The sequence below is a fragment of the Cervus canadensis genome, chromosome 8 (genome assembly GCF_019320065.1).
Source record: "Cervus canadensis isolate Bull #8, Minnesota chromosome 8, ASM1932006v1, whole genome shotgun sequence".
Classification (NCBI taxonomy): Eukaryota; Metazoa; Chordata; class Mammalia; order Artiodactyla; family Cervidae; genus Cervus; species Cervus canadensis.
The window spans coordinates 1088013-1109522 of NC_057393.1; the positions used below are offsets into that span (position 1 = coordinate 1088013).

Here is a 21510-nt window from a genome sequence, read left to right on the forward strand (position 1 = left end):
TGGGCATAACAGATTGGGGGCGCCCTGTCCCTCTGGGGGTTCTCTCAACCTTAGTGAGCCCCGAGCTGTGGTACAGTCCCGTGAACTCTGAACTCCAGCAGAAACGCAAGGATTCAGGACTGCAGGACGCCGGCGTCCAGCGCAGCACAGCTCGCGTGGCCGGTCCGGCATCCGTGGACGTGGGCTCCCCTCGGCGTCGCTGACAGGAGAGGCCGGTGTTCCCCTTTGGACTCTTCTTTGAATCAGTTCTAACACCTTACTGGTTCTCTCGTTAGTAAATAACAAATATCTGTTATCTCAATAAAAGTTGTCACCACTTGCTCATTTGTCATGTCTGTGTGTGAGCCAGCGCCCCGCGTGCCGTCAACACACACGCGCGGTCCTGTGACCGGCTGAGGGCAGCACATTCTCCCTGGGACACGCAGACGTCGGGCGGGAGGCTCTGACGTCAAACTCGAGGCAGAATTCCTCATCTCTCTGCGCAGTTCCTCACTCTCATCCAACCAAGAGCTGAGCACCCCATGTACACACACTCCTGGGTGCTGGACGCAGCCGCAGGACAGGCCTGGTCACGTGTGTACCACCTGTTACAGCCGACTCCGCCAACCTGGCTCAGTCTGAAGAATGAGGCTTGGGGACCATCGGAGGCCTCAGGTCTGGTGGCAGCCTCCTCCAGGGCCCTCCTGGGGACCCCATGCCAGGGTCCAGACCCTGGCCCAGCACTGTCTCTCCGCAGCAACGGAGGCCCCCGAGGGCGTGTCCGGCCCACTCCCCCCGCTGAGCGGCGCCTGCACATGGCGGGCACCTCCCGAGCCTCGTCTGTCTGTGCGAGGTACTCACCCCACGGGCCCCCGGGACCTCAGCTGCCCCTCAGCCCCACAAAGGCCCCAGCTCAGGCACCTCATGAGGACAGGCTGCGGCACATGAGCAGGGGCACGCAGACATCCAGGCCGGGCATCTGGAGCCTGCACCTCCAGAATGCGCGTTCAGGCAGAGGAAGCCACCGAGCAAGACAAGGCCAGGGAGGCCGGGAGGCTGGGAGGGCACCGAGAGGGCCTCTCGAGGGGCAGCAACCTCCGGGACCAGGAGGGGGCAGGCGGGGTGGAGGGAGCAAGTGCAGAAGGAGGCAGGGAGGCCCCCCGCGGACCCCCGACCCTCAGCCCCTGAGACAGGAAGCGGAAGGGTGGCAGGACCCGGGCTCCCTTTGCAGGGCGTGCCGCTGCTCTCAGAGGACGGAGGGGGTGAGGCGGCCGGGGAGGTTCTGGGGGGACTGTGAAGGGCCCGGAAAGACTGCCACTGGCCCAGAGGAGGGTGAGGCGGGGGCTAGGCCTGCGGCTGCGCTGGACCCAAGAGTTGGATGCCCGGGGGAGGCCAGGGCCGGGACACACATGGGGGGCAGCTGGGATGACACCAGGCTCTGCACCTTCTGGAAGGTGGCCCACTCTCCATGGTGCCGAGACCATGCTCGGACGGAACACATGTGAACCGCAGCTCAGAGCCGAGGACGGGAACATGGACCGCGTTTTCTCCGGCTCCTACATTTTCACAGGATCAAGTTTTACAAAAACGGCAAAAATTATTCCAAGGATTCTAGGAAAATGAAGGTTCTATCCAGTTCTGTTTGTAAAAGCAGATAAAGCCTCCTTTGAGAAATATCAGAACTGCATAATAGAAACTCCAGGATTAAAATAAGGTCAGCCCCCAGCCCCCTCCCCTGGACTGCTGGTCACCTTGGTCTGGGTGAGGCCGCTCCAGCCCAGTCCCGCAGCTGCTGGGCCGTGGGTGGCGGGGGGCACCCCCCTGACCGGGTCAGCCCAGGAAGTGAGGGGGCCTTTGCTGCTGAGGCTTCTTCCTCCAAGAGAGGCTGCGCCTGCTGCCCAGGGTCTCTCCGCCCGCCGCACACGCTGGTCCCCGGGATCGAGGCACGTGTTCCGGGAAGGAGGTGGGCATCCGGACGCTGACTTGGAGGAAAACGCCTGCCTGGTCCCTGGGCTCCGCTTCAGGGAACAGCTGCTGGGCTGCGTGTGCGGCTGGGAGGCTGGGAAGGGGCGCCCCTGTGGCCTGCGTGTCCTGGGCTCAGAGCCGGGAGGAGTGGGGCTGCCTGGCTCTGAACTCCCCCTGGAGCAGCAGCCACTGAGTGTCCTGAGCCAATGGCGACTCCAGGTCGTCAGTAAAATGCAGACAAAGGAGGTTGGACGTGAACCCCACGCCTCCAGCCTGCTTCCCGACCGCCCCAGGGGCTCTCGCAGATGGTAGCCCCAAAGGACCCTCTCAGAGGGCAGCCCTCGGGGGCTCTCGGGGACGGTGGCCCGCGCCTTCACAGGCCTCCCGCCTGCTCCTGTGGGGCCGTGACCGTCAGGACCCCTCTGAGCCTGGATCCAGGCCCGCCACCCATCACTACCCCTGACGTGCTCCCACCGCGTCTCACACCCGCCGGGGCCGGCTGTGAAAAGCAGACAGACACCCAGAGCAGCGGTTCTGGCCGAAACCGATGGAGCGGCTGCTGACAGAGAGCGGGGAGCAGACGGCGGGGATGGGGCCCCACATGCCAGGGCCTCTCACTCCGCACTCAGGCCGGGCCGCAACTGGGGCCTGAGCACGCCTCGGAGGTCACCCTCCCCAGGAAAGGGGCCTCGCCCGCCCCACTGGGCCAGCTGCCCGCCGGGAGCTGACCCCACAGCTCAGCCAGGCTTTGGCTGGGGGCCCTAAGGCTGCTGCCCACCTGGGCGGGTAAAATGGGGGAAGGACGGGCTCGGAACCCCCTGTGATGGGAACCAGGCCCATGCCCCACCAGACGCTCCCCTGGCACCTCGCACCCCCTGCCCTCCTGGGCCTTGGGTGGGAAACCATCCCCCTTGGCCAAGACTACCGACCCTCCAACGGCCCAGGCCCTTCCTGCCGGACCCCGGGCCTCTCGATTCCAGAGAGGCCCTGCTACCCAGCCCAGCCCCTCGCCACTGGCTGGAGCGTCTGGGGGATGTGGACTGCCCACATCAGCAGACTGGACAAGCAGCTGCCCCCAGCGCCAGCATGGACGGCAGGAGTCGGGGGACAGCCGGACACAGACGGATCCCCGAGCGGATCCGCCGTGGGGCCAGCTCCCAGCCCCAGGGCCTCAGCGGCCCGGGGCCACCCAACTCCCACACCTCCTCCTGCCCTCAAAGCACCTGCGCCCGCCCCACAGACCCGTCGCAGAAGCGCCCCGCGCCGTCAGCCATGCGGTCCCCGCCCGGCTCCCTGGTCTGCGGCCACGCCAGCCTCCAGGGGCCAAAGTCACTGGGCAGCCCTGGCCGAGCAGGACGCTGTTCACCCGCCAGTTCCCAGAGGCCTCTCAGATGCCCCTCCGGGGTCCCATGTGAGCCACCCACCCGGGACCACAGGCTCCAGGAGCAGAGCCCTCTGTTGACCCTGCAGAGCTGACCCCGACATCCAGGAGAGAGCTGAGCACAGATGCGGGGCCCCATGGGGGGCCGGGAAGGGCAGCTGGCCTGACAGGCCTCGCCTGGAGCCTCCAGCCAGAGTCCAGCCCCCGTCACCACCATGCATCCTGCCCAGACCTGGGGGCACACACAGGCTTCACTGCCTCCATCCTGCACCCAGGTCCTCGTGAAGGTCCCCGCTGACAGGCAGAGCCCCAGCCAGGGGGGCATCTGAGAAGGGAGGGGCCTCCGAGGAGGAACCAGGAAGTGGAAGGCACCCCCCTCCCCGCCTGGTGGGTTCCCCTCCCCCCTCCCCCCAGTGGGGTCCCCCTCCTCCCTCCCCATGCCGGGGGACCCCCCCCACCCCCCGAGGACAGCGGGGCCGCAGGACAAACATGGCCTCCAGCAGCCCAAGCTGCTCCCTCACGTGGGCTGCTGCCGCCTGGCTCTTACCTGATAAAACTCCCGAAGCCAGTTCTTCTGGAGGTTTTCTGGCTGTAAATTAAAGAGAAAAAAGAAGACAGTCAGGCCCGTGACACAGCCCAGCAGCCGTGAGCAGAGGCGACCGTGACGGCCTGTCTGCATGCTCACTGCGGCCTGGGGCACGACGGGGCTGGGGGGGGGGGCCTCCCCTCCCGCTCCAGGGCCTGGTCCGCCGCTCAGTGGGGTGAGGGGCGGACACTGGAGCCTGGACCCACAGCCAACCCCAGGCCTATAGGGGAGTGTCCCAGGCGGGGCGTCGGGCAGGACCCAGCGGCGTGGGGTCCCAGGACTGGCCTGAGATCGGGCAAAGAGCTGTGTGGCCCCAAGGGTTGACTTCGGGCCTGCAGACCCCGGGGAAGAGCCAGCACAGGGTCTCCAAGAAAATGGGGGTGCGCCTCTTCCCACACATCCTGCCAGGCTCCTGGACCCCCAGGCCAGCCAGCAGAGCAGGGCACGCAGCCCCACCCAAGCCAGCATGGTCCAGGTGCTGAGATGGGGACGGGAGACACACGGGGACCCTCATCGGGCGGTGCAGAGCTTCAGACTGGGAGCCGAGCAGCCCCCAGGAGCTGGTGACACCAGCACCAGTGGCCGACACTGCTGGGCCGCACTCAGCAACGGGAAGAAGCCGCATCTGAGGGCGCCGGTCACCCGCCGCAGCTCAGCACAGACAACCCAGCACCCCTCGGACCCACACCCCGGATCCAAGCGGGGCTCTGGGCACCCAGGCTGCGGGCGGAGCCAGGGGCCGGGCTGACCACCGCCGGGCCCAACACATCAGCAGCAGCACCACAGGCAGCAGCTGCCGCCGGCGGAGGTTCCCACGCGTCCCGAAAGCAGGAAGACTGGACTGTGGGCAAACCAGTGAGCAAAGGGAAGAGACGGCTGCAGACCCAGAGTCTCACAGACCGCAGAGCAGGGGGCGGAGGACGGCCCAGGCACCTGCCGGACAAAGACGGTGGCCCGAGGCCAGCCAGGTGTGGGGTCTTCCGGTCCGCAAGGCCAGGTTCGGGAGCCAGGCCCCCAGGCCCACGTCTGAGCAGCGAGGGGGCACGCCCTGCCCCCTCGAGCGCCCTCACAGGCGAGCAAAGAGATGGCAGCAGGAAACCGGCGGCTGGAGCAGCCCCAGCAGAGGCTGAACATTGATCACTTGACTTCAGGGAATCGCACGCCCGAGCCAGAGAGAGTCCACCCTACGTCCTCGGGAGGCCGACAGCAGAGGACAGCGAGCGCAGAAGCGGCCCCCAGCCACGGCTGGGGGTGCGGGCGCCGTGGGAAACAGCGTGGACTTGCCATGTGGCCCGGCGATGTGCCCACGAGACACAGACACTCATCCACAGAGACAGAGCCAAGAGCACTCGCAGCAGCTGACCAGGAACCGGAAGGCAGGGACCACCCAGAGACCCAGCAGCTCACAGACGGAGGTAAAACATGTGGTCACACACCACGCCACAGGAGCCACTGACATGGGCCACACACGGACAGGCCTCAGAAACACCACGATCAGTGGAAGAGGCTGGACTCCAGCTTACCCAGCGCCCAGAACTGGCAGGTCCACAGACGGGGCAGACCGATGCCGGCCCCGGGGTCCAAGGGCTGGAGCTGGTCTGCGCTGACCACGGGGAGGGTGGCTCCGCTTTGAGAGCAGGGACAGCACCTCTCCCACAGACCCCGCTGACCCCCACCTGAGCCAGGGACGCAGCACACCCCACACCGGGGCCGGCACAGGGGCAGGGACCACGGTCAGTGGGCCTCGGGCCCTGAGGCGATCAAAGAAAGAGGACTTTCAGTGCAAGGCCCCCAGTTCCACCTCCAGTCCCAGCTGAGGACAGAGGGGCTGGTCTTGGGGTGCAGTTGGCCCCACCAGCATTTCAGCAACCTTTCCACACCAGCGCCCGTGGGCTCAGCCTGGAGACAGAGGAAGAAGAGGTTTGGTCCAGAGTCCCGGCATCCAGGGGCATGGCCTAACATGAGGCCCCTAACCCTGCACTCTACCCTGTGGCCCCGCCTGACACACACATGTCCCTGACATCCTCGCAAAAACCCTGCAAGAAGCGGCCCTTAGTAGGAGATGGGAGGCCTTAGGACCAGCTGAACTGCTGCTGCTGCAGGCCCCTCACCACATTCCCAACTGACCCACAGGACAGGCATGACCGGGACCCTCCATCCTGTCCCCGGCCCAGGGCCCAACCTGCGTGACTGCCCAGGTGGGCCCGCGAAGTCTCCAAGGGCGAGGACCACCCACCTTCCTAAACCTGAGCTTCCCACCTCGGGCACCCGGGGCTCACTCCCTCCAGGAGGCGTCCAGGAGTTGCCCCAGAGCTGCTACACAGGGGCATGAGCCTGGAGCCAGAGGAGAGACCTGGGTGGGCACAGAGCAGGGCAGTCAGGCCCCTGACAGCAGGCGCGATGACCCCATGTTTGAACCAAGTGTCCTGCACGAGGAAGGGCTGAGTGAAGCTCTAGGGCCAAAGGGCCTCCCTCTCCCGAGACAGGCTGGACACTGGCCGCAGGCAGGGCACTTGCCCCGTGGGTCCCCAGGGGAACACGGGCATGTGGACGAAGCAGGCTGCCCTGCGTGACTCTGGACGGCACTGACTGGAATCAACACAGTGACAGAGGCCCGCCATGTCCCCTGTAATGGAAACCACACGCACAGGCCCCGGGGCTGAGACAACAGATTTCTCCGCATAGCCTGGGCTCCGTCCACAGCGCCGCCACCTGGTTCTCAGGCCTCCGCTCCTACCACCCCTACCGGGCACTCAGAACCTGGGCCAGGTCCTCCACGGCCATGCACACACACGTGTACACACACCACACATGCACACCGAGAGCACATACACTCCCACACGTGCACACATGAGTGCACACACCTGCGCGCACACACATATGTGCACACATGCGTACACACATACACGTGCACATGCGTGCCCATGAGTGCACACAAGCACACACATGTGCACACACCTACACATGCAGACACATTAGTGCACACACACGTGCGTGTGTACACATACCACCACCTGGACTTGGCCCTGTGGGGACGGAGAGCACGGCTCATGGCCCAACCTCCCCCGTCACAGACCTGCACAGCCTCCTGTAAGTGGGCGCACGGCCTCCTGTAAGTGGCGCACAGCCGCCTGTTAGTGGTGCACAGCCTCCTGTAAGTGGTGCACGGCCTCCTGTAAGGGGGCACCCACTCTGCCACCGCTCAGAAGGCCCTGGCCACACTGACCAGAGCGTGCTCCACAGTGGCTCACGGAGAAGCCCACCTGCTCCGGGGGTCCTCGGCCCCAAGCAGCTTGTAAGTCATCTGGGTGCCCTGCTGTGGCCTGTGAAACGGAGCAGAACCCTCCAAGGGGGTCGGGCCTGGGGGCGGTTCAGCCAAGTCAACGGCCTAAGAGCAGCACAGGGACGCTCCGCAGGGCGGCCACGTCGGGAGGGGGCGGCGGCACCTGACGCTCCTCTAGTCAGACGCCGGGTCAGCAGCTCGCTTAGGTCCCCAGTACGAAACCAGTATGACTCTCAGCCCAGGCGGCTGTGGGTTCCCCGAAACCATTAACCCAACAGTCCTAATGAAAGTGCTTTAAACAAAGATACACCCGTGTTTATGTTTAGAGAGGCCTCCAGAGGCTGTGGGATAATTAAAGGGCAGCTCTAAACAGACAACAGGGGGACCAAAATTACTCTGAAACAGAAGAAATCCACTGACTGGGGACGAGAGCGTCCAGAGGACCCAGTCCACCTGCTCATCAGGGCCACGCTGACCCACTCGGTGACCCGACCCAGGCACTCTTCCTGGCCAGCATCTCACCGCCCAGCTGACTGCTGGCCTCTCAGCCCCTCCGGGTCCCTGTGGGTTGTCCGCTCACCCCTGACCTCCACATGGGGACGTCGCTTTCCTTTCACAAGCACTCCTCACGGCCTCACCCAACTCTGGAGCCCCCAGCCTGAACCCTGAGTGCTGAGGGGGCAGCACCATGACCCCAGGCCACCAGACCTCGGGCTCCTCTGCCCTCCCTGCTCTCACACTCACACACACACACTCACGCAGACACACTCTCACACAGACACACGCACATGCTCACACACTCACACATGCACATTCGGACACACACACAAGCGGACACACAGAGATACACACATGCCCACAAACATGTTCACATGAGGACACACGGCTCACAAACTCACATGTGCACCTGTGGGGACACACACATGCAGACACACACAGACACACACCTGCTCACACACTCATACACATGTGCACATGTGGGCACACACATGCTCACACATACACCTACTCTCACACTCACACACATGTGCTCACACACATGTGCACATGCAGACACACACATGCAGACACACACAGATACATACACATGCTCACACTCATACACACATGTGCACATGTGGGCACACACATGCACATGTGGGCAGACACACACAAAGATACACACACACATGCTCATACACAGTCATGCAGACACACACACAGATACTCACACATGTTCACACATACACCTACTCTCACACTCACACACACGCACACACACACAAATACACTCACATGCTCACACACATGTGCACATGCAGACACACACATGCAGAGACACACAGAGATACATATACATGCTCACACTCATAAACACATGTGCACATGTGGGCACACACATGCTCACACACGTGCACATGTGGGCAGACATACACACAAAGATACAGACACACAAGCTCACACACTCACACACAGCTACTCACACACACACAGATACACACTCACATGCTCCCACACACATGTGCACATGCACACACATGCTCGCATACACATGGACATGCAGACACACACATGCAAACAGACGTGCACATGTGGACACACACATGCAGACACACAGATACTCACAAGCTCACAAACGTGCACTTGCAGACACACATGCTCACACCCATAGACATTCACATATGCTGACACACGCATGCTCTCCTCACACACGCCTGCGTCCCCTGGCCCTCCCCAGCTCCTCCATCCATCTGTCCTTTGCCTCTGCCCCAGGAGCCGCTCTTGGCCAGGCCTGGAGGCCTCCTCATAGTTGCAGCCCATATTTAGCTAATGCAGAGTTATTTTTAAAACCACTAAAGTAAGAATAAAAGATAAACACACACACTAGTTCTTAAAGAAATATTCTCATCTCAGCCCAAAGTGTGAGCCAGGCCGGCTCTGTGAGCTCAGAGAGAGCACACGCCACCCTGAGCTTTCATGCACCCTGTCTGCAGAGCAGAGACTCTCAAACCACACTGGGAAACGTTAAAAATACTCATTCTTCCCAAATGTGAAATTCTATTTCTGGAAGTCAATCCTAGAATAAAGTAATCCTAAACAACAAAAATGCTCTGCACACAAACAAGTTCACGATGGCATTATTTATAAGAGTTACAGTTAAGAATACCACAGAGAGTTCACTGATAAAGAAAGTCACGTGGGCCGTCTACGGAAAGGAAGGAGGCAGCAACAGAAAAATTCCTGAAATGGTAAATAAGTCTTGAGTATAAACATGCTGGGAAAGACTGAAGGCAGGAGGAGGGGACGACGGAGGATGAGATGGTTGGATGGCATCACCGACAAGATGGACGTGAGTTTGAATGAGCTCCGGGAGTTGGTGATGGACAGGGAGGCCTGGCGTGCTGCAGTGCACGGGGTCGCAGAGAGTCGGACACGACTGAGCGACTGAGCTGAACTGATAAACCTGGTGCTGCTCACACAACACCGCAAACGGGACGGAATGCCGCTACAAAAGGCTAAAAGGGTAAGGTGTGTTTTATTTTAAAAAATACACAACATCTGATGAGCACACACGAACACGGAAGCAGTTTATACCTTAATGGAGATGGAAGGAGCACACAGTGATTCACGTCCACGTACAAACCCCACAGCAAGGACCAGGCCAGCACCCAGCACACCCACCTGCTGAGAAGCCCCTGCAGACCTGGCCGCCCACACGCACCACACCCTTCCCCCGGGCCCACATCAAAGCTGGACGGCCCACGTGGTCCACGAGGGAGGAGGGGCTGAGTGGGAGGCGGGCGTGGGCGTGGTCATGGGCAGGAAGCACGTGGGCGTGGGCGTGGGCGTGCGTGTGGGCGTGGGCAGGAAGCACGTGGGCGTGCTCTGGCCAGCTCCCGCTTTAAACTCTGCACCCAGGCAATAAAAAAAGACTGAGCAAAGAGCGCCAAGACTCTGAGTAGCTGTATTTCTTTCTCTTTTTCTTTTATTTCCTCCATTTTAATGCTCATAATTACATTACTTTCATGTCTTTAAGTCTTAATTTTAAAACCTTGAGGAAGAGAAAAACAAGGAAAGCTCTCAGACTACTTTGGCAACATTTAAAACAACTGCTATTCCCTACAAACAATAAAAAAAAAAAAGGCAAATGACAAACATGGAAAAGTATTTGCAGGTTATATGAAAAGTATTGGGCTCATCTGCTTATTACTGCACAAAAATAAGTCAGAAAATCAACAACTCATATACCACACCACAAACATGGACACACACTCCACATACCACACCACACACACACACCGCATACATACACACCCCACACACTACATCACAAACACACACAGACACCACACAACACATCACACACCACATACACGCCACACGGACACCACACCACACACAAACCACATACAACAACACAAGCACACGCCACAAATACAAACCTGCTCAAAGCCGCCTGTGGCCGGTGACCACTGGCCTGGATGGAGCAGATTTCAGAACGTTTCCATCAACACAGGAAACTTCTCTGACTCAAGACCAGTGCTGTCCAATCGCTGTATGCGATGATAAGAACGTTCTCTATTTGCACCAGCTGAATTTCCACTTGAAATGGGCTACTGTGACTAAATAACTGAATTTAAATTCTTATTTAACTTTGATTAAATCAGTATGATCACATGTAATTAGCCATTACTAGACAGTACAGCTCCAGATAACAGAAAAGGAAGAAAAACTTTGCGGTCTATCATGAAAAAAACATAATATTGACTGACAGAGAAAGGAGAGAAAGATAGCATACAAAAGAGGGGGAACTTCAAGCCAATCTCACAGCGCAGTGCAAACGCCCCATGTTACAGAATGCAGCAGCAGGTAGAAAATTCACAATCAGAACTATGCAATAAACCATGAAGGAACGGACGGTTCAACATGAGGAAAGCCTCTAACGCAACTGACCAACAAAATGAAGAAAAGAAATGATTATCTCTACAGGGACCGAGGAGTTAACCAGAAGCGTGGCGGAGGAAGGGCTTGGCCGGGGCCCCGCCTCCTGTGGACGGACGTGTCCCCCAGCCTTCCCATCCCGCTCCAGGGATGCGGGCGGGGGAGACGGGACACGCGAGGGTCACAGCCCAGCGGCAGAGGCCCCCAGCAGAGAGAAGTCACCACAGACTGCAGATCACCTTGCCCCCTCCTTACCCCACACGAGGAGGCTCCAGGGCAACAGTCATGGACTCCAGCTGGGAGAGGGCAAGACACAGGGGCCCCCAAACCAGGACACGGGGGCAAACCCGAGACACAGGGGCCCCCAAACCAGGACGGGGGGGCAAACCCGAGACACAGGGGTCCCCAAACCAGGACACGGGGGCAAACCCGAGACACAGGGGCCCCCAAACCAGGACGGGGGGGCAAACCCGAGACACAGGGGCCCCCAAACCAGGACACGGGGGCAAACCCAAGACACAGGGGCCCCCAAACCAGGACACGGGGGGCGGCGGCAAGCCCTCTGACATCACAGCCTCAGCTGACAGTAAACACAGCCCCACCCCCGTCCCGCACTGTAGGCCTCAGTCCCTGGGACCCAACTCATCACGTGCAGATTTCAACAGAAATTACAAGGCAAGAGAAAATCAGTCTAAACATGACTGACTGATCGATTTATATTTATCGATTGGCTGCACCACGCAGCTTGTGGATCTTAGTTCCCCAGCCAGGGACAGGACCTGGGCCACTCCCCGGCCGGGGACGGGACCTGGGCCACCGGCAGCTGGACGCTCAGAGTCCTGGTCACCAGCACGTGCGCATGCTCAGCCCGCTTCAGTCATATCTGACTCCTTGCGACCCCATGGACTATAGCCCGCCAGGCTCCTCTCTCCATAGGATTCTCCAGGCAAGAGTACCGGAGTCGGTTGTCATGCTCTCCTCTGGGGATCTTCCTGACCCAGGGACTGAACCTGAGACTCCTGCATCACAGGCAGATTCTTTAACCACTGAGCCATCAGGAAAGCCCCCTAATCACCGGACCTACAGGGAATTCCCGAAAGACATTTTTTAAAATGCATCAGAATCAGCCTCAATTATGACACAGATTTTGGAATTATCAGAAAGGGAATTTAAAATAACTGTGACAGAAAAAGTGGACAATTTTCAGGAACAGATGGGTAACATAAGCAGAGTGATGGAAACTCTGCAAACCAAAAGGAAACACTAGAAATCAGAAACACTAACAAAAATGAAGTCTGCCTTCGATGGCTCATGAACAGATTAGACATAGCCAAGGAAATAGTAAGCTTGAAGATATGGCAATAGAAGCTTCTAAAACTGAAATGCAGAGATTATAAAAATGAAAAAAAATACAGAACATCCAAGAATTGTAATACAACTTCAAAAGATAAAATGTACATAAAACAGCAACATCAGGAGAAAGAGAGAAGAGGGCAGGTGAAAAGCGTGAAGAAACAACGGCCAAGAACTCTGCAAAGTTATGACCAAACTGCAGATCCCCAAGGCTTACAGAACACCAAGTAGGATAAACACCAAAACATCTAAACCTCATCTTAGACATTCAGGCACAGCTGCTGAAAGCTAAAGATGAGGAGAAACCTCGAGAGAAGGAAGGAAATAAACGCACCTAATCTATGGAGGAACAAGGACAAGAACTACCATGAACTTGACAAAAACCACACGAGCGAGGGGAGAGTGAATCAAATGTTTCATGTGGATGGAGAAAACCCCAAAACACCAACCCAGATTTACGTGTCCAGCAAAATTATCTTCCAAAAGTAAAGGGGAAATAGACTTAACTTTGGACAAAGAAAAGTGAGGAGATTCACAACCAGTATACGTGAACCCGAAAGTGATGGCTTCAGAAGCTTTTCAGGGAGAAAGAAGATTATATAGGGGACGTAAAATAAGGGGGCTTAAACAAGGGGAAGAAATAAACGAAGGTTAAAAGAATTAACTGAAAAGTTCTTCAATAGAAGCAACATTTATGATAAAATCATAACCAGCCAGGATTTGGTCAGTCTTCCTGGGCGGGCAGAATTCCAACAAGCCTCCAGGCGCCCCACCTGGGTGCTCGCGCCCCATGCGGGAGTGACTGTGAGATGCCACTCCCCCACCTGGCTGACACACGGCCAAGATGAAAGGCATTCTGCAGAGGTAATGGCATTCCAAAATCAGCAGATCTTCAGTTAAGCAACAGGGGGATTATCTCAGGGAGGTCTGACCTTACCTGGTATCAGGTGAGTCATTTTAAAGGGTCTAAAGGTCAGGGTCTGGAAGCAAAGGATCTCACTCTCCTTTGCTGCCCCGACGCAGCGAGCCTGGGGAGCTGACCCGCAGCCTGTCCCCCTGGGGGCTCCAGACGAGCGGGCGGACCCCGAGAAGGGGACACCCCCACCCCGCAGAGGAGTGACCTGCGAGCTGCTGAGTCTCTGACGGCCGGTTCACAGCAGAGCCCATCGCCTCCCTGATGCTACAAACACGAGGGTGTGTGTGCAGTAAAATGAGAGGCGTGTTGCTTTAAACGTTTTCCCCCACTCTGATTTTACGTGGTGTAATGTCTCGGGTGAGGATCTAATTTACAACGTTATCCAGATGGTTAAACCCTACGAGTAACCGTCGCTCCCAGTTGCTGCTGCATGGCCAGTCTGTCTGCGCCTCCCTCCCTCTTTCCTTCCAATAAGCAGCCTTATCAAATATTTATTTCACTTACATATTCAAACAAACAACTCAACATTTCCTTAGTTTACTGCTTTCCTGGCCTTTTCCTGTTTCTCATTCAGTAATGTTTGGATTCACGTTTGTCCTTCCCACGTCCCCTCAGTTTATGGCAGAGTCTGCATCTTATTTCGAATAAAGTGTTTTCTTTATTTTTATTACTATCACAACTATGACAGTCACAGAGTATATTTATTAGAAAAACGCCACAGCATGCACACCTCTGCACCTCATCCTAATGCCAGTCCCTTCTTCCTGCGGACAGACCAGCCAGGCCAGCCCCTCCGGGGAAGGTCAGGCCCCCGGCAGGCTGCCCATCACGTGAGAAGCAGCCACAGGCTGCCCGCATCACAGAGGACACCGTGCATCTGGGAAACCCGCGGAGCTGGTGGTGAAACTCAAACAACAAAAGAATTGGGGGGGGCGGAAATGGCAGGATTAAAAAAACTAACATACAAAACCCAATAGCAGTCACAAATACAAACAACAGCCCGGGAGAAGGTGCAGGGGAAAGGAAGCCCCGTTTATCACAGCAACACAAGGAAAGGGACCAGCGAGGAGTGAATTGTAAATGTGACAATTTTACAAGAGAAAAGTGTCAAGACACTCCTGGCAGAGACGAGAGTCAGACGTGAGTCACCGGAGCGCCTCCCGGTCCTCAGCCCGACTCCGGTGGAGCGTCAGGGCTGATGCCCAGTGAGCCACCCACCCCACCCAGCTCCACCAGATAAGCGGTTCTAAAGTTCACACGGAGAAACGAGCCATGACTCAAAGTTCGAGTGCCATTTTTAAAGAGAATCATGTGTTCAACTACAAGGTTTTAAAAATTGCAAAAAATTAAAAAAATAAAAATTGCATGGCAAAAAAATTAGTAAAATCAAAAACTGCGAAACTGATAGAAAATATCTGTGATATAGGTCAGCGGCGAAGAGCTTACCTTCCTCATGTTTGAAGAAGAATTTAAAGTCCAGGGGGAAAAGGCAAAATATGAAAAAGCCCAAACAGCATCACAGAAAAGACATCTGACTAACTTCTCGTGGGAGAGAGGTCGCTTGCTTCCTAGACAGGAGGGGCCGGGCTCCCAAGGTGGGGCAGGGGGGGCACCTGGACCCCAAAGTCCAACCGGAAACCAAAGCAGGGGCACATAGGGACCCAACCTGCAGTCACTCTGCAGGACAGCGGCCTCCAGGATAGTCATCGGCAGAAGGATCAGGGATGGCGGCGGGACTGGAAGAGAGAACCGTGACCCCAGGCCCACGGAGACCCCGCACCACAGGGAAACCGTGGAAAGCAACGCGTGGAAGAGACCGGGCTTTGTGGCAGCAGAGCCCGCAGTGGTCAGACGGGCACTGTCCTCGGAAGCAGGCTGTTTGCCGCCTCCTCTCTAGGCAGGTTCCACCCCGGCCCACAGCCCCTCTGCACGCAGGAGGGGCCTGGCTGTGGACGGCGGTCAGACCGGGAAGGCGCAGGCGGGCAGGAGCGGGGCGTGTGGGCCCGGAGGGCAGAGCTGTCAGCGGGCCTCCAGAGCCCGCCCCACTCTGACCCCCCAGTGCTCACCGAGGGCTCCCCGCCTGGCCAGCCTGGAGGACAGCGCTTGTCTCTGACTCATCCTGCCCACAGCAGTCAGCGGTCCGAGCAGCTTCCCCTCAGCACCCGAGGAGGGATCTCTGCTTCTAGCTTGTTGTTGCTGTTCAGACCCTCAGTCGTGTCCAAATCTTTGTGACCCCGTGAGCTGCAGCTTGCCAGGCTTCCCTGTCCTTCACCATTACTTTGATCCCAGAATTTACCCAAACTCATGTCCATTGAGTCAGTGATGCCATCCAGCCATCTCATCCTCTGTCGTCCCCTTCTCCTCCTGCCCTCAATCTTTCCCAGCATCAGGGTCTTTTCTAATGAGTCAGCTCTTCACATCAGGTGGCCAAAGTACTGGGGCTTCAGCTTCAGCATCCATCCTTCCAATTAATATTCAGGGTTGATCTCCTTTAGGATTGACTGGTTTGATCTCCTTGCAGTCAAAGGGACTCTCAAGAGTCTTCTCCAACACCACAGTTCGAAAATATTAATTCTTTGGCACTCAGCCTTCTTTACAGTACAACTCTCACATCTGTACGTGACTACTGGAAAAACCACAGCTTTGACTATATCAACTTTTGTCGGTAAAGTGATGTCTCTGCTTTTTAATACGTTGTCTACATTTGTCATATCTTTTCTTCCAAGGAGTAAAGCAGTGTCTTTTAATTTCATGGCTGCAGTCACTGTCCACAGTGATTCTGAAGCCCCAGAAAATAAAATCTGTCACCGTTCTGCTTTTTCCCCATCTATTTGCTACGAAGTGATGGGACTGGATGTCATGATCTTCATTTTTTGAATGCTGAGTTTCAAGTCAGCTTTTTCACTCTCCTCTTTCACTTTCGTCAAGAGGATCTTTAGTTTCTCTTTGCTTTCTGCCATTAAAGTGGTGTCATCTGCATATCTGAGGTTGTTGATATTTCTCCCAGCAGTCTTGATTCCAGTTTGTGATTCATCCAGCCCGGCACTTTGCATGATGTACTCTGCAAAGAAGTTAAATAAGCAGGGTAACAATATACAGACTTAACACTTCTTTTTCAACTTGGAACCAGTCTGTTGTTCCATGTCCAAAATAACTGTTGCTTCCTGACCTGCATACAGGTTTCTCAGGAGGCAAATCAGGTGGTCTGGTATTTCCATCTGTTGAAGAATTTTCCACAGTTTGTTGCGATCCATACAGTCAAAGGCTTTAGTGTAGTCAGTGAAGCAAAAGTAGGTGTTCTTCTGGAATTCCCTTGCTTTCTCCATGATCCAACGAATGTTGGCAATTTGATCTCTGGTTCCTCTGCCTTTTCTAAGTTCAGTTTGTACATTGAGAACTGGAAGTTCTCAGTTCATGTACTGCTAAAGCTGAGCTTGAAGGATTTTGAGCATAATCTTGATAGCATATGAAATGAATGCAATTGTATGGTAATTTGAACATTCTTTGGCATTGCCTTTCTTTGGGATCAGAGTGAAAATTGACCTTTTCCAGTCCTGTGACCACTGCTGAGTTTTCCAAATATGCTAGCATATTGAGTGCAGCACTTTAACAGCATCATCTTTTAGGATTTCAAATATCTCAGCTGGAATTCCATCACCTTCACTAGCTTTTGTTCATAATGTTTCCTAAAGCCCACTTGACTTCACACTCAAGGGTGTCTGGCTGTAGGAGAGTGACCGCACTATTGTGGTTCCAGGTCATTAAGATCTTTTTTTGTATAGTTCTTCTTCTATGTATTCTTGCCACCTCTTCTTAATCTCTTCCGCTTCTGTTAGATCCTTGCTGTTTCTGTCCTTTATTGTGCCCATTTTTGCATAAAATGTTCCCTTGGTATCTCCAGTTTTCTTCGGAAATCTCTAGTCTTTCCCATTCTATTGTTTTCCTTTATTTCTTTGCATTGTTCTCCTTTATTTCTTTGCACTGTTCACTGAAGGCTTTCTTATCTCTTCGTGATATTCTCTGGAGCTCTGCATTCAGCCGAGCATGTCTCTCCCTTTCTCCTCTAACTTTTGCTTCTCTTCTCAGCTGTTTGTGAGGTCTCCTCAGACGAGCACTTTGCCTTCTCGCATTTCTTTTTCTTGGGGATGGTTTTCGTCACCACCTCCTGTTCAATGTTCTGAACCTCCATCCTTAGTTCTTCAGGCACTCTGTCTACCAGATCTAATCCCTTGAATCTATTCATCACCTCCACGGTATAATCATAAGAGATTTGGGAAGTGGCAACCCACTCCAGTATTCTTGTCTGTAGAATTCCATGGACGAAGGAGCCTGGCAGGTTACCCAGTCCATGGGGTCGCAGAGTCGGACACAATGAGCAACTGTCACTCACTCATACCTGAATGAATGGCCTAGTGGTTTTGCCTACTTTCTTCAATTTAAAGTCTGAAGTTTGCAATAAGGAGCTGATGATCTGAGCCACAGTCAGCTCTAGGTCTTGTTTTAGCTGACTGTATAGAACTTCTTCATCATTGGCTACAAAGAATATAATCAATATGATTTTGGTACCGACGGTCTGGTGATGACCATGTGTAGGCATCTCTTGTGTTGTTGCAAGAGGGTGTCTGCTATAACCAGTGTGCTCTCTTGGAAACTCAGCTGGTAAAGAACCCGCCTGCAATGCAGGAGACCACAGTTCTATTCCTGGGTTGGGAAGATCCACTGGAGAAGGGAAAGGCTACCCACTCCAGTATTCTTAGGCTTCCCTTGTGGCTCAGATGGTAAAGAATCCGCCTGCAATGTGGGAGACCTGGGTTCGATCCCTGGGTTGGGAAGATCCCCTGGAGAAGGCAAAGGCTACCCACTCCAGTATTCTGGCCTGGAAAATTCCATGGACAAAGTCCATGGGGTCACAAAGAGTTGGACACGACTGAGCGACTTTCACTTTCACTTCACTTTTTCTTGGCAAAACTCTGTTAGCTTTTGCTCTGGTTCATTTTGTACTCCAAGGCAAACATGGCTGCTTCCCACTGGCCCAGGCCAAACTTCTGTTCCCCGTGGGCAGGGCCCCGTTTCTCGGAGGTAACCAGACTGTGAGCAGGAGAGGGTACTTGAGACGTGGCACCCGGGGAGTCAGGGGCCGACGGCAACTCTCCCTGCAGGGCCCCAGGACAGCACGGCCCCCCAGCCAGGGTCCCCGCCGGGAAAGGAGCGAGGCCACCTCTTCCTAAAGGTCAGACTCAGGCCCCACAAGACGGCCACCAGCGCTGGGACGGCCGCTCAGCACGTCACACTCCCACCAGTGATGAGCATCCGTTTCACACACCCAAGGGGCCACTGTGTCAGCCGCTCCCTAAGGTTTCAAGCTTTGAAGCCTAGTCTGAATTCAGAGGCTAAAAACATGGAAAATGTGCTTTTAGCACCCGTGGAAGGTGGCGCTGGGACTGAGGGAGCTGCCCTGGGACACGGCCGGGCGCCCAGCGGCCTCGTGGCCTGGAACCTGGGCTTGGGGCGACGCGGAGTCAGGGTCTTCAAAGCCCCAGGGTCCTGGAGGCAGAAACCCAGCCCCCAGGGAGGTCACTGCACCCGCCTTCCAGGCCAACAGTGACAACACACGACCGTGAACACCAGGACGTACACGCGTCTTTCCCAAATACATCCTAAAAATTTCCAAGGGCAAGTCACTAGAAACGAACAGCGGCCTGCGCTCCCCGCTCTGCGCCTGCGGCGAGGCCTCCGGGCACTGAGCTGCCCCGGTTCCTCAGGAAATCCTGCCCTTCGCTGCACGCTTATCCCTCTGGAAAACCGTTTCCTTTCCCGAGAAAGGAAATCTTGTCTCTGGAGGCACGAATGCAGAGGCTAAGAATAGCTCTACAGAGGAAGTGCCGGTGGGCCGGCCACCAATCGACGGGACACGCAGCATGGCGGGCGGGGAGCGTGCCGTGAGGCACGCCTGTCCTCTTTGCCATGTTAGGCCTTTAGATAAACCCGGCAGAGCTTAAAAAGGAAAGAATGAAAGGAAAAAAATGAAAATAAGGAAAAAAATGACAATAAGGAAAAAGGTGAAAATAAGAAGAGCGAGGGAGGCTTTCCCACGGTAGATGACCCAGCAGCACCCTCCTCTTTAGTGAAGAACGAGACAGAGCCAGCTTGCATCTACAAATGCTGCCAAAGCCCCTCACAGAGGCCTGGGACTTGAGAACCTGACTCACCGGGATGCAGGGCCTGGCAGAGCTTAGACAAAATAGACATCTGCCCCTAAAGAGTGCCCTGGACATCATGTATTTAAATGACAATCTATCCCAGGTGGTGCAATTGGTAAAGAATTCACCTGTCAATGCAGGAGACACGGGTGACACAGGCCTGATCCCTGGGTCGGGAAGATCCCCTGGAGGAGGGCGTGGCAACCCACTCCAGTCTTCTTGCCTGGAGGATCCCATGGACAGAGGAGCCTGGTGGGCTACAGTCCATGGGGTCACAGAGAGTCGGACATGACCGAGCACACACAAGGACAGACGCTTCATCTAACAGGGTCAGATTCTAGGAAACAAAGCAAGCTTAACCTAGCAATGACAGTCTATGAGAACTGAGATGATCCACCTCCGGGGCAGCCACCAGCGCTAAGGCTGGGTGCAAGCCCGCTGCTCAGCTGGGCCTGTCCAGCTGGACCGTCGCGCCAGGTGCAGAAGGACACAGGCTGGCAGGCGGCTACCGTCGGAGGCAGGCGTACCGTCAGCGGGGAAACGCGCCGGGTCTCCCAATCCGAGTGTGTCAGCACCGCGGACCTCAGCGTGGGCGCTCCTCCCAGGACCCAGCTTTCCCTCTGGGACCCCAGATCCTGCCATGACCTCGCTTCGGGATAGAACAGCAAACGGGGTGTGCCAGGATGCCCGACCAGCCCCGGGGTGGCAGAGGAGGGGTGGGCTCCACCTCAGGCCCCACGCCACCCCGCCCCACAGGTCTGCTTCCATCCTGCCCCATCGCAGGCATCCGCCGGGGTGGGGGTGGGGGGAGACCCACCTGAGCCGCCGCCCAGCGTCCCCGCCCCTTCCTCCAGACCCCGCCAACACAGCACACGTGCTCTCTTCCTCACACTGATCCTGCGGGAAGGCGGAGAAACAAGAGGAGAGCAGGCCGCACGTCTGGGCTGAGGACACTGTGCGTGTGGGGCCTAGGTCCCCAGGACTGCAGTTCACAGGAGGCCCAGGCCCCAGAAACACGGGAGGGCGCCTGGGAAGCATGAGCTGGGGCACCGATGCATTTCTGTCTGACTTATAAAGACGCTTCTTGAGCAGCGGCTTGTGGGCGGTGAGCTACCATTGGGCAGTGTGGCAGGAAGGTAATGTCGGGAGGTCCCGGCCGGGGTGCCGACTGGGGACGTGACTGCAATGTGGGCCTTTGGATTTGAGCCAAAGAAGGAAGACGTTAGAAAGATGACAGCTGAGACTGACAAAGAAGGAAGCGACACCATCAGTTTTGAAGACTGTTCTGCCACGGTGGTGGTATAGTCGCTAAGTCGTGTCCAACTCTTGCAACCCCATGGACTGTAGCCCACCAGCCTCCTCTGTCATGGGCTTCTCCAGGCAAGAATGCTAGAGTGGGTTGCCATGCCCTTCTCCAGGGGATAATAAGTGTAAAAATGAATGAAAAGCATGAAAAAGAGCTATTGAAGGCTTTCACATTATTTGATGATGATGATGATGCAGGAAGTGTATCACTGAACATCCAGTGGGTTGTTAAGAAACTAGGGGAAGGGTTAACAGAGGAAGAATTTCAGGAAATGCTTGATGACACTGATAATGATGGGGATGGAGAAACAAGGGAGGAAGAATGTTTGAAAATGATGCAGAAGACCACTCTTTATTAATACTGGTTTTTTTTTTCCTTCTGGAAAGTTAACAAGTTTGTATTTGTTCCAAGTTCCGTAATAGCTGAATGCATGCATTTTCAGCGTTTAAGTTTATATACACAAACTGCTTTCGATGTCTAACCCATGTGAGAAGTTACATGTTTCTACCCATATGTCGTTAAATCTACAGTATCAAGAAATAAAATGTAGTGACTTCTTTAAACCATGAATCCCAAAACAGTATTAATTCCAAGTGCTATTTTTAGAGCTCCAGGTGCTA

At 55.8% G+C, this 21510-nt stretch overlaps 1 protein-coding gene across 2 annotated transcripts in view; it reads right to left on the minus strand.

Moving 5' to 3' along the window:
- The window catches only part of INPP5A (inositol polyphosphate-5-phosphatase A), a 149261-nt gene that overhangs the window by 92783 nt on the left and 34968 nt on the right, over nt 1-21510 (minus strand). For both annotated transcript variants that reach the window (XM_043475065.1, XM_043475066.1), the window contains exon 2: nt 3873-3914. In XM_043475065.1, the coding sequence (XP_043331000.1) occupies nt 3873-3914 (42 nt within the window). The remainder of the gene's footprint in view (nt 1-3872; nt 3915-21510) is intronic.